The sequence below is a fragment of the Symphodus melops genome, assembly GCF_947650265.1.
Source record: "Symphodus melops genome assembly, chromosome: 20".
Classification (NCBI taxonomy): Eukaryota; Metazoa; Chordata; class Actinopteri; order Labriformes; family Labridae; genus Symphodus; species Symphodus melops.
The window spans coordinates 20017596-20030709 of NC_136710.1; the positions used below are offsets into that span (position 1 = coordinate 20017596).

A 13114-nucleotide genomic window follows, 5' to 3' on the forward strand; every position below is an offset into this window, starting at 1 on the left:
ACATCCTTTGTTTGTTCTTAATGGTTCTTCTAGTCAAACCTCTGTCACAGTAACTTCACACCTGTTTAGTCTCCGTTTGTATCGTGGGATGAACTCGTGAGTCATCCACACAGCTGCTTATCCATGCAGAGAAGCCGTCAGACGCTCAGTGCTGAAGAAACACTCATTTAACTGGCAGGAGGTCTGATCAATACTGTATGTGTGTACTGTCTCTTCAATCAATCCAGCCTGTACTACTACACTAAGAAAACAACTGTACAATGAAGACATGGATAAGCATGTGAAGTGGGATGTGTCAGACTTTAAATGGCTGCTCTTCATTGTCTTCCTTCCAGGGCTCCTCTTCATCGATGTCTGAGCGGAGTCAGGAGGATCTTAGAGTTCCTGTCTGATGAGCGAGTATGAAAGCTTTACATCACGGGGAGTCTCCTCTCTCACCTGCTCTTAATGGAGTCCACTCTGTTGGAAATGAGATATGTGGAAGAGGCAGCTCTGTGCCCCCTGGAGACTAATGCTTTCAGAGAGTCTGCGGTTCGAGTGGACAGCGAGGAGGAATGGCCTCTCGGGGAGATATATTGATGTCGACGTTTTCCTAGCCCATTACCGGGACGCCCCGGCGCCCAAAACAAACCCGTGGGGTGGATTCAGAGCGAGACAGCAAACGTGATCTAAATTTAAAGAGCTGGATTTTTCCAAGATGGCTGTCTATAAATCAAGCTCAGTGTAGCCTCGGGCCTGAAGGAGGAGAATGAATACACTAATGTTTCTCCTCAGGTTAGCTTTCAGAAGGTGAGACACATAAATGAAGAGAAGGGTTATAAAAGCAGCAGCCCGTCACATTTGTTGTAACCAAAGCTTCACTACAGTTTGGTTTCACATCAGTTCAGAAATACAGGACGGCCATATTCCTCAGAACAGCTGGCTCAATGCTACTACACTGTTTTCAAGGTTTAAAAACCAGATCAATGTGAGGCAATAATCACAATTATACTTCTTTGTGATGAATAAACACATACTAATGAAACCGGTTGTGAAGATTCAGTGAGTTAAACCCATGTGAGATTATACCAGATATATTTCTACAGGTGTGCCAGAGTCCCTGTGTGAACCTTATACTACACTACTGGGTCGGTATTAATGTGCACATTTGTAGATGATTTAATCTTTTGCACTCATGTTCTAAAATGTCATGTGCATGAATGAGAAATTCTGGAAATATACGGGGAAAAAAGTTACTGTTCAGAAAATTTAACTTTAATGTTCTGGGGAAAAAAAGTTATCTTTCATTGAGAATTGAGCCAAAGTGAACGAGAAGAATATATATTTACAGTCTTTTGAAAAGTGTCATACCTAGTACCTATCTGCAGTATCTATAAAGTGAAGTACACAAAAGGACATCTTCACCCAACCTGTCTTCCTCATACTTGTGTAACTTTATTGATATTAAAAGTTCTGGAAGCCACAGTCTTCACTAAACATGTATCTGTTCCAAAAGGGTTTCTGGAGACGAGGAAGAAAAAGGAGTTTCAGGTAAACTGCTCTGGCCTGGAATGAGGCAGGAGGAGGATCAGTATCTAGGGGATCAGTATCTTGTCTTTAAATCTTTTTAAAAGTAGATTGAAGATGCTGGAGTAAGATGTTTTTGCTCTGTGACTCAGGACAGTTTGATCTGTGTGTTTTATTATTCTGTGTTTTATGTTTGTAACTTTTTATTTGTGCTGCTGCCCCTCGAGGCCAGGACACTTACCAATAATATTCTTCCTCTCCTAAATATTAAAAATAACCATATTGTAAAAATCAGTAGCTCCCCTAGCGGCCGTGTGCGGTATTACCAAATCTAATATTAACGGTAGAGTGAAACGTTTTTTTGAAATGTGACTTTGTCTGTTGTTTTGTTCATTGAGCGTCCGAGGTTTCAGTAACACTCAGTTAACTACGGGTACCTGAGGCGGCGTTAATTGAACCAGGTGTGTTGTGTGCGTCACGTGAGAGCGCGCCGTATTAACAGGACAGAGACTCACCTCCTGTCAGTCTGTCAGGTAAGATACATGTACGTTTTAAAACATTTAACTTTAAAACAAACAAAAAGCAACACATGTCTTTACTTCGGTTTATATTTATCCGATATAAAAGTGTTGTTTTCAAAGTTAGACACACAAACGTTCCTTGTGTGACGTCTGTTAATTTAAAATGGAGTTTGGCCTGCGTCGTCCGTTAGTGGAGCATTTAATAAAACCGACTTTTAAAGTTCAAAATAAGTTTCATTAGATTATAAATTAGCCGAAACGTTGATATTTGTAAAATATTTTTGGCTACTTTGTCGATTTTGGAAGTAGTTTGATAGCTTTTTAGGCTACTTAGCTAGCTGCTACTAGCTTACTCGGTGGGACGTGATGACGTCATGATGTTAAAACGTAAACCGAGTTTGGAGTTTATCAACGGTAAATATTAATAAGGCTTAAAAGTGATTAGCCGTGAGCAGTACGTGTTTTCAATCTTTACAGGTAATTGCTGTTCTCATAAATTAATAAAAATATATATTTCAAATGTTTAATTATTTCTTTGTCCAAACATTAGTCCTATAAACGGTCACCTGTGCAGCCATGAAGACGTCCATCACCGGAAGTCAAGCCAGGAAGCTCCTGCACAACAAGTTTGTGGTGATTCTCGGTGACTCAGGTGAGAGCAACAAACACAATCTGACCTGTAACTGCATTGAAGATTAACATATGAGTTGTGTAAGGTCAGCATTAAATTAAATCACTTTTTACCCTTTTAAAAATCTCACGTTTTTCTGACTTCCTTAAAAAGAGCAATCGGGGAACGCCAGTAGTCTAGTGGTTAAGAGCGCCCAATGTACGGAGGCCATATCTCTCACAGCGGGCAGCCCAGGATCACTTCCAATCTTTGGCTACATACCCGCATGTCACTTCCTCATCTCTCTCTGCTGTATTTCTGCCTCTATCCACTTTCCTCTCTCAAATAACGGCTTAAAGAGAGACCTGTTGACAGACGTAGGCACATCTGCAATTAATGTGGCGCAAGCTTATGTCTTGTCCGATGTTATCTGCTAATCAATGATTTCCTTGATCCATGCGTCTCTGCTTCAGATAGAAGTGATTGTACCCGAGCTAAAAAGCCTCTGCATGTTTCTAATCAGCTCCAGCAGCAGAAAGCTGCTCAAACTAGGATCAATGTTGGAGATGAAACATGGAGAGAGGTTAGAACGCAGAAAGCTTTACAGAGCCATGCAGAGCTGGCTAAACACTGAAGCTACAGTGTCCACCACATGCAGAGCTGGATAAACACTGAAGCTACAGTGTCCACCACATGCAGAGCTGGCTAAACACTGAAGCTACAGTGTCCATCACATGCAGAGCTGGCTAAACACTGAAGCTACAGTGTCCATCACATGCAGAGCTGGCTAAACACTGAAGCTACAGTGTCCACCACATGCAGAGCTGGCTAAACACTGAAGCTACAGTGTCCACCACATGCAGAGCTGGCTAAACACTGAAGCTACAGTGTCCACCACTTGCAGAGCTGGCTAAACACTGAAGCTACAGTGTCCACCACATGCAGAGCTGGCTAAACACTGAAGCTACAGTGTCCACCACATGCAGAGCTGGCTAAACACTGAAGCTACAGTGTCCACCACATGCAGAGCTGTGTGAGAGGAGGGGGGGAGACAGCTCTCTGTGATGATTAGAGTTTAGACTGCAGTACACATTTTAAACACTAGGTGCAGAGTTATGTATCACGTCTTTGAATCTAAAATGTGGTCTGAAATCTATCGGATTATTGGATGTCATTCTCGGCAGCTTTTTACACACTTGACATTTCCTCCTTTATTTTGCAGCCTCTCATATTTCTCTGTAACTGAGTGACTACTTCCCTCCGTGTGTTGAGCCTGTTGCCTTTGTTCTTTGCTTTCAGTGCAGCGCGCCATATACAAAGACCTGGTTCTGCTGCTTCAGAGGGATCAGTACTTGACTCTGCCTCAGCTGAAAACCAAGGTACAATGACTTCTTTCACACGAAGCAGCAGAGACTTACCTGTCGACTCACTTAGAGGAGCTGTCTTTTATCAGGGCACATTGTTGTTGGACAAAGACCTTTGCTTAGTCTGACTCAGGTGTTCTGAATAGTTCTAGCATCAGGAATCATCAACACTTTCATGAAAAGTCAAGACACGGATATCTGTCATTTTTCTACCATTTAGATTTATTCAGTGAAAAATAAAGCAGTTTGGACGGGGCTGGGCCATATGAAATATAAAACACCATTTACTCTAACTGATACATTCTGAATACAAAGAACTACAAATAAACAACACGCTCTGCTTTTAATTTTAGCGATTCAATTCAACAAAAGCAATCTGAATTTCTCTGTCTTGGTTAAAGTGCGAGCGGTGAACTTATCTTTAAAAATGCATCAGAAGCACAGATGAGGCAGACGGGCTGGGTGCTACGTACCTGAGACCAACCAGCCTCTGTAGGATGTGAACAAGGGGGGAGGATATGAACTACGGGAGCCCAAGAGGAGTGACGGGACAAGTTAAAGAGACAAGCTAGAATTTTATTTTTTTTAAACTTTAGGAATATTTTCCCTCGACTGACTCTGTCATTGAACGTCTCTCTGTTTGTGCTTCAGGGAGAGAACTCCTTCGAGCAGGACTCCCTGATCGAGGGGGGTCGGCTGGATTTTATGGGCAATGGCACCGATTACAGAGAGGTGCGGCAGTACCGCTCCGACCACCACCTGCTGCGGTTCTACTTCCTGACGCGGGTCTTCTCCTCGTACATGAGGAGCATCCTGGAGGACTTCAGGCGAGGACTCAAACCTGACGTCGTCATCGTCAGCTCGTGCGTCTGGGACATCAGCAGGTAACGTGACGCCTCGCACTCTGCTTTTCTTCTCAGCGCACCACTGCTTCACGCAAACATGAGTGCTTTTCTGCCCGCAAAAATGCTCGCTGTACACGTGTTTAAAATGAACGTGTTCGAGCAGCAGCGCTGCACAGAGACGCTGTGTGCATTTAACTTCCTGCATGTGTTACTGAATCAGGACTAAAGCGTGCACGCCAGCTGCAGATAAATCTTAAAACAAAGGTGTGAAAAGCGTCTTTCTTATACGCTGTACGTCTCGCCCACCCAAGTATCGTCTGAGGTTGGAAGGCCGCAAGGGAAAACAATCCCTCCAGTTTCTCTGGATGTAACTTCAGCGCTCATGTTTGCACCGCCACGAAGTCGTGTAACATTTGAAAATGATGTGATGGAGTCTGTCGGCTGTTAAAGTCTCTTCAGAGACGTCTCAATAGATTATTCATTATTTGTGTCTCCTGACGAGCTCTCAGAAAACACCCCGAGCCGTCAGGCTGCCTGCTGCAGCCTGCACGCACGCACACACACACACACACACACACACACTCTGCAGAATAAGACCTGCACAGCGTCTGCGTTGACATGACAGTGATCTCTTGAGACGGAGGTTCCTGAAGTCCTCGTGAGGAAACTGGATTCTTCTTTCCCTCGCCTGTCTGTCACATCGCATCCCCGTCCTCCGCTCGTTTGTTTGCTTTAAATTTCATTAAAGTTGAGTCTTGTTGGGGCTCAGTCGGAGCGAGCGGGACGCAAGTGTGTGTGTGTGTGTGATTAATTATAAAGGGAGAACAAGAAGCAGCCGTCAGAGGAGGGAAAAAAATCAAAAAGCAGCTCTGTCCTGTCCTTGTTTTCAGATTGCTCCAGAACGTTTCCTCTGCTGCCTCTAAGTTAACATGAGGAGTGAAAGCAGAACAGTTCTAATAGAGTAAAGCTGGAGGAAATTAAAATGTTAATTTGAAACACTGCAGACTGGGCCTTCTTAATCACTCACTGATTCCATGTGGGAGTTAGTGTGAGAGCCTTTTTGTTTACCGTCACGTCACAGTTCAAGTCAGATCTGTTTTTTTAAGCTTTTATCGACCAGTGAAGAAATCAAAGGCCTGCCGTGTTTACCTGAAGCAGCCGCAGCGCGTCGACAGTGTCGAGGTGTTGGAGGCGGAGTGCAGGAGAAACACTTGGACTGAAAAGCTGCAGATCAGTTCTCTCTCTCTCTCTCTCTCTCTCTCTCTCTCTCTCTCTCTCTCTCTCTCTCTCTCTCTCTCTCTCTCTCTCTCTCTCTCTCTCTCTCTCTCTCTCTCTCTCTCTCTCTCTCTCTCTCTCTCTCTCTCTCTCTCTCTCTCTCTCTCTCTCTCTCTCTCTCTCTCTCTCTCTGTTTTTTTTTTTACTCCTTCCAGAAAGTGCTCATTTTAACACATCAGTGTTTTTTATTGTTTGTTTTTTTGTCAGGTACGGCTCAGGGAGTCTTGGAGATTACAGAGAGAATCTCCACCAGTTCTTCAGCCAGATTAGAAACATTGTTCCCGTCGACTGTCTCATTCTGTGGAACATGGCCATGCCGCTCGGCAGCAAAATCAAGGGAGGATTCCTGGTGCCTGAAGTGAGTGTTTCTCCACATCCCTCCAAAGAGCCGGAGAATCACGGATAGAAACAAACAGTTGCAGAGACGATCCATAAAAATGATTGGCTCCTCAGTAGTTACTTGCCTGCTTCTAAAAAATGGATTTGAGCCTTTTGTTTGAATTTGGGGTTTTAAAGCAACAACATTTTTTTACATGGATTAACAGCACAGCGTCTCCTTTCTCTGGTCCAATCAGATCCAGAGCATTCAGGAGCAGAATCTAAAGTTAGAAGGAGGACATACTGGCTGCTGCGTTGTTAGAGAAGCTTCAACACAGCAGGTTTCCTTCATGATCACACAGGAAGAGAGCAGCTCTCTGATTGGCTGATTGAGCACACAGGAAGAGAGCAGCTCTCTGATTGGCTGATTGATCACACAGGAAGAGAGCAGCTCTCTGATTGGCTGATTGATCACACAGGAAGAGAGCAGCTCTCTGATTGGCTGATTGATCACACAGGAAGAGAGCAGCTCTCTGATTGGTCCTTTGAGTTTTTTTCCTGGTTTCATTGAGTGAATGTTACCGAGGTGAATAAATCACAAACGTGTGTCCGTCTACAGATGTTGAAGACTAACGTTTGAACAGTTGATTTGAGAGAAGCAGTGTGATGGTTGGATTATCTCTTATCATCACTGTGTCACACAGGTGAGCCACCTGGGCCCCTCCCTGCGTCATGATGTCATTGAAGCAAACTTCTTCGGCGGCACGACCGCGGACGAATACGACGTGGACGTCCTCGACCTGCACTTCCACTTCCGCCTCAGCCTGCAGCACCGCATGCCGGACGGCGTCCACTGGGACGCGCTGGCTCATCGACACATCAGCGGCCTACTGCTGCATCACATCGCAGACGCCTGGGGAGTCGACCTGCGTGAGCCCGCCGCCTCTCAAGGACAAGGTGAGTGCACAGAAACAGCTGTTTGACTGTGACAAGAGGAGCGCACGTGTTGGTGGTCGTTGATGTCACATTATAGATTCAGTCCGCGGAGGGCTTCCTCTGACGTTGAGAGAGCAGGGAGGGACTTCCTGTAAACGTCTGAGGGTTGAACTCTGACCTCGAGCGATGTCGCCTCTGGATATCAGACGTGTGATTGAGGTTGTCTCACATGAGGGACCGAAGCCAGGATCAGAGTACACTTGAGCCCAAAGTCCAGTTCAAGTGTGAACATAAACATACTCTTCAGAAAATGTGTGCTCAAACAGGCCGTTTGGAGATGTTCCCGTCATGACATCACAAAGGGCAGTAGCCCCTCCCCCAGGTGGGTGACACTCCCACAGCTAGGTGTTTGTTCTGCCCTCTGAGTCTGCCTTCTCACCGTAAACAATAGGACATGGAGCCAGAAAGCAGCGAGTACACCCGAGCCCTTCCAGAGAGGGGGCGTGGCCAGACACAGCTCATTTACATATTTAAAGCTACAGACACAGAAACAGCCTGTTCTGAGCAGGGCTGAAATAGAGGGGTTTATAGACATGATCAAATACAGGATCAGAGTGGATTTACAACAACACACTTCACACACATGATGAAGAGGAGCGAGGACACTGATTTCACCTGAAGAAGAAGAGGAGGTCATGTGACCTTTAAGCAGTTTGTTTTTCCTGCAACAGCAGTGGCGTATGCTATGTTACATCTGTCAAAAGAGTGTTGTTTAGTCGGTCAGCTGCAGGAAACACTGTTATGTACAAACCCTGTCCAGGTTTACAGCTGCAGTGATAACCCTCATCTATCTTTTCTTCAGGTAAAAACATTCTGAGGAGCTGAAAGCTGTGGAGAGAAACTCAGTGCTTTGATTCTGAGAACGGCTGTGCTTATTTGTTTTCACTCTACAAACACGCTGCCACTTTTCTTTTTTATGTGACGAAATGGGTCAGGACGTCCTCTCCTTCCAAAAAGGCAACAACTCAAAACACACACACACACACACACAAAAAATCTGTCAGGTTCTGCAAAAGAGTATTTTGATGCATGCGGTGAAAGCTGTCAAAGAAGACAAACATTTACATTTCTCCTGCGTTCAGATAAAGTCCTGAGTCAGCTTTTTTTTACTGTTATCCTTCACGTTCTCGTCCCTGAAGGTCGGACAGAACACGTCGAAGCAGCTCCTCGTGTATCAACCAAACACGAGCAGGTGTAAGTTAACCATGTCTGCTTGTTCAGTCCTGCAGGGTCGCACGCTCCTTGAACGTCCGAAAAAACCACCACAGAAACCCCGTCCGAGGCCGCAGCAGGACCCGAGTACGTACACGTGCTCACCCCTTTAATTTACGGTGTATTTAAAATACAGTAGATCCAAGTGAAGCCTGTGTTCATTTATCATCTGTGACGCTGTCTTGATCACAGAACCCCCCAAGAGATCGGACCCGCCGGATTTTGAGCCCAGTCCGTTCTGGTCAGACAGCCTGGAGCTGCCCCGACAGCACTCACACTCAGGTACCAAACCCGTTTATTATCTCTGCACACAGACGCATCTAAAGCTTTACTGTGTCGATGCTGACGATTCTGACAGCTTGTGAACACAACATTCAAACCTGGCCCCTCCTCCTCCACATGCTCCGCCCCCTGCAGGACGTAGTGTGTACTGCTTGTATATCACAAGCTAACGCAGGTTAGTCTACTTCCTGTCCAACAGGAAGTAGACTAACTCCACGTCCACGGGTAAAAGACAGCACAAGGTTGACCCTGCAGCTTGGAGCAGATTCATGCCGTGCTCAGTTTGCACAACTGAACCAAACAAAGAGAAGTTTCATCAAAGCGGCTCTGATGTGACTTCTTGGACTTTAATCATGTCTGCATGTTCAGTTCTGCAGGGTTACACTGACTTTGAACGTCCCTCAAACAGACCAGAGAGACCTCGTCCGAGACCGCAGCCCGACCACGGTACGTACACGTGCTCACTCGAACGTGACAACGCGAGGTTCACCAAGCAGCTTTCTCCTCTCTGATTTAGATTCTCTCTTCTTTGCTGCTACGTCCACGTCCGTCATATTCACCGCTTTGAATCTCCTCCAATCACTGAGCTGTATCCTAAACTCATCTGCTGCGCTCTCATTGGCTGGAGGAGACACACCAGCTCCGCCCACAAACGTCCCGAGTCAACCAGAACAAATCAGAAGAGTAAAATGCAGTCAGAGGCGTCTCATGAATCTGTGCACGCTTCTTCTTCTTTAGTTCCGTCTCGTTTATCGTCCTCACATCAAAGTTTAAAAAGATGAGCGAAATCCTCGACCTCCGAGGTCAAACAACTGTTTTTATTTCAGTTTAAAAACGATGGATTCCTCTAATAGTACATTTTTCTAAAAACACAAAACGATGTGATTGAGCGACGGCTCAGTAAATGAGCTCTCCATCAGGAAACGTTTTTATTGGATGAAAAGGAGAACTGTGTTTGAACAGTTGAGTCAAGAAGCCTTTAAAGCCGTGCAGCGTTTGTCTGACACGTGTTCAATGAATTAAATCAGCAGAACTCATTTGTATTATTTGTTCCAGTTAAGAGAAGCTACAGAAGGATCACTGGACTGTGAAAGGCTGATTGTTCTTTTTTTTAAATGTGTAGTGTTTGCTTTGTTTGTGTTTTCCTCTGCGAGCGACCGTGTGCGCACGTCAGGCTCTGAATGTGGTCGCCCCTCTGCAGGCAACGGTTTCCCCACCATTCCTTCATTATTCTCTGAAAACGTTAAACTCCGCCCGCCTGCACGCGCCTGCAGCCTGCACGCGCCTGCAGCCTGCACGAGCCTGCAGCCTGCACGAGCCTGCAGCCAGCACGCGCCTGCAGCCAGCACGCGCCTGCAGCCAGCACGCGCCTGCAGCCAGCACGAGCCTGCAGCCAGCACGAGCCTGCAGCCTGCACGAGCCTGAAGCCTGCACGAGCCTGCAGCCTGCACGAGCCTGCAGCCAGCACGAGCCTGCAGCCAGCACGCGCCTGCAGCCAGCACGAGCCAGCAGCCAGCACGAGCCTGCAGCCAGCACGCGCCTGCAGCCTGCACGCGCCTGCACGAGCCTGCTGCTACACGAGCCTGCAGCCAGCACGAGCCTGCTGCTACACGAGCCTGCAGCCTGCACGAGCCTGCTGCTACACGAGCCTGCAGCCTGCACGAGCCTGCAGCCTGCACGAGCCTGCAGCCTGCACGAGCCTGCTGCTACACGAGCCTGCAGCCTGCACGAGCCTGCTGCTACACGAGCCTGCAGCCTGCACGAGCCTGCAGCCTGCACGAGCCTGCAGCCTGCACGAGCCTGCAGCCTGCACGAGCCTGCAGCCTACACGAGCCTGCAGCCTGCACGAGCCTGCAGCCTGCACGAGCCTGCTGCTACACGAGCCTGCAGCCTGCACGAGCCTGCAGCCTGCACGAGCCTGCAGCCTACACGAGCCTGCAGCCTGCACGAGCCTGCTGCTACACGAGCCTGCAGCCTGCACGAGCCTGCAGCCTGCACGAGCCTGCAGCCTGCACGAGCCTGCAGCCTGCACGAGCCTGCAGCCTACACGAGCCTGCAGCCTGCACGAGCCTGCAGCCTACACGAGCCTGCAGCCAGCACGAGCCTGCTGCTACACGAGCCTGCAGCCTGCACGAGCCTGCAGCCTGCACGAGCCTGCTGCTACACGAGCCTGCAGCCAGCACGAACCTGCTGCTACACGAGCCTGCAGCCAGCACGAACCTGCTGCTACACGAGCCTGCAGCCTGCACGAGCCTGCTGCTACACGAGCCTGCAGCCTGCACGAGCCTGCTGCTACACGAGCCTGCTGCCTGCACGAGCCTGCTGCTGCACGAGCCTGCTGCTACACGAGCCTGCAGCCAGCACGAGCCTGCTGCTACACGAGCCTGCAGCCTGCACGAGCCTGCAGCCTGCACGAGCCTGCAGCCTGCACGAGCCTGCAGCCTACACGAGCCTGCAGCCTGCACGAGCCTGCAGCCTACACGAGCCTGCAGCCTACACGAGCCTGCTGCTACACGAGCCTGCAGCCTACACGAGCCTGCTGCTACACGAGCCTGCAGCCTACACGAGCCTGCAGCCTACACGAGCCTGCAGCCTGCACGAGCCTGCAGCCTGCACGAGCCTGCAGCCTGCACGAGCCTGCAGCCTGCACGAGCCTGCAGCCTGCACGAGCCTGCAGCCTGCACGAGCCTGCAGCCTGCACGACGCGCTGCAGGCTCAGATGATGTGCTGATGTGTTTAAAATTGGAGACGTTGTGCAAAGTAAGCAGAATAAAAGTAGAGTGTGATTATTAACTCTGGCTCTTGGAGATAAACATGCGTGAGCCGCCACAGATTGTAGTTGGTTTTTATGACTGACTCGACATCATTCCCGCAGCTTTCAGCTCGGCTTAAAGGAAGAGACTCGGCGCACTCGTAAACTTTTCCTGGACCAGCGAGTCGTCCTTGAATCTGTCTGTAAAATGACTGCAGGTCAGCTGTCCGTCCACTAATGTCTTTATCTGTTAGTGAGAGGGTTACAAACACTTTAATGGACCCCATGATTCCTTTGTTTCTTTCAATGATGGCTGACCTGTGGCTTTTTTCCTGCACGCCATTCCTCCCTCTCTCGCTCTCTCTCTCATTATCCCAGCTCTACAATAATTGCGTGTTCGTAGTGTCCCTGTGTTGATGCAGCTAAAGCTGTGGGCGGTGCCGCCATCTTCTCTTTGTCTCCAATGAGGACAGACGGTGTTTTCCTCGTTTATTCCCCGGAGGACAAAAAGAAAAAAGCTGCTCCGGCCGCTTAAACCTTTGATCTTTTCATCTCCCCTGATCCTTCTCGCTCCGTGTCTGATCAGGGAATAAACAGTTTACACATAAGAACAGTAAAAAGCACCGGCGCAGCGTCAAACAGTTGTCATGGCTACAGGAAGGACGTGCAGCGCTGTGTGCACGGGGCCTTCAGCGAGCCGCTCGCTCCCTGCAGCATTCAAACTTTCTACCATGAAGAGAGAAGCAGCTGGAGATGTTTTATCGGCCCCTCAACTTTAAAAATGTAAATAATCAAAAACATTTAGATCTGTTTTTCACACTGCCGATCAATGAAGCTTTAACACAACTACACATTTTCATTATCTCCAAACATTTGTAGAATAGAAATTCAATATTTGTGAGAGACATTTTGAACAACACGCCTCCTGCTAGAAAAACAACTCTGACACTAATAATCAAAAATCCCACCGGCCCCGTTTCTGCCGTTTCCCCTCCGGCGTTTCGCCGTTTTCACAGCTGCACTCGGCAATCAGCTGTGTCGGCCCACTCGCCGGGGTCCATTGATTGCATCAGAGCGGTAATCAGCGCTCATTCAGAGTGGAGCCTTCACCCTTTGGCCACTCATAACCCACCGTTTGGAGTTTTTAAAAGCCCCCTGCCCACCTTTAAGAGAGAATAATCACGTTTGCCTCGCTGCTTCCTGTCGTCACACGGAGAAGGGAGGGATGTGAGATGAAGGCGAGCGTGGCGTTCTTGAATACGTTTGAAACAGATGTCGGAGGCGTCGCTCAATGTTTTAAAAATCGTTATTTGGTTCGAGACTTGATGAGGAAATAAACTTTAAGGCTCATTAAAGTTCATCAGAGACGCTCTGAGATCAGACGTCAGACAGCGTTACATCTGTCAAAAGGTCCTCTCTCTCTGTCTCTCTCT

The 13114-nt window shown here is 48.0% G+C and overlaps 1 protein-coding gene across 3 annotated transcripts in view; it reads left to right on the top strand.

Moving 5' to 3' along the window:
- Positions 1-1861: 1861 nt before the first annotated feature.
- fam113 (family with sequence similarity 113) overlaps positions 1862-13114 on the top strand; it is a 12337-nt gene continuing 1084 nt past the window's right edge. Inside the window, exons 1-9 of one of the 3 annotated variants that reach the window (XM_079371232.1) lie at positions 1862-2050; positions 2578-2679; positions 3937-4016; positions 4653-4885; positions 6329-6479; positions 7144-7396; positions 8657-8734; positions 8840-8929; positions 9299-9376. In XM_079371232.1, the coding sequence (XP_079227358.1) occupies positions 2604-2679; positions 3937-4016; positions 4653-4885; positions 6329-6479; positions 7144-7396; positions 8657-8734; positions 8840-8929; positions 9299-9376 (1039 nt within the window). In that variant the 5' untranslated portion in view covers positions 1862-2050; positions 2578-2603. The remainder of the gene's footprint in view (positions 2051-2577; positions 2680-3936; positions 4017-4652; positions 4886-6328; positions 6480-7143; positions 7397-8656; positions 8735-8839; positions 8930-9298; positions 9377-13114) is intronic. The other 2 variants (XM_079371231.1, XM_079371233.1) reach the window with 2 other exon arrangements.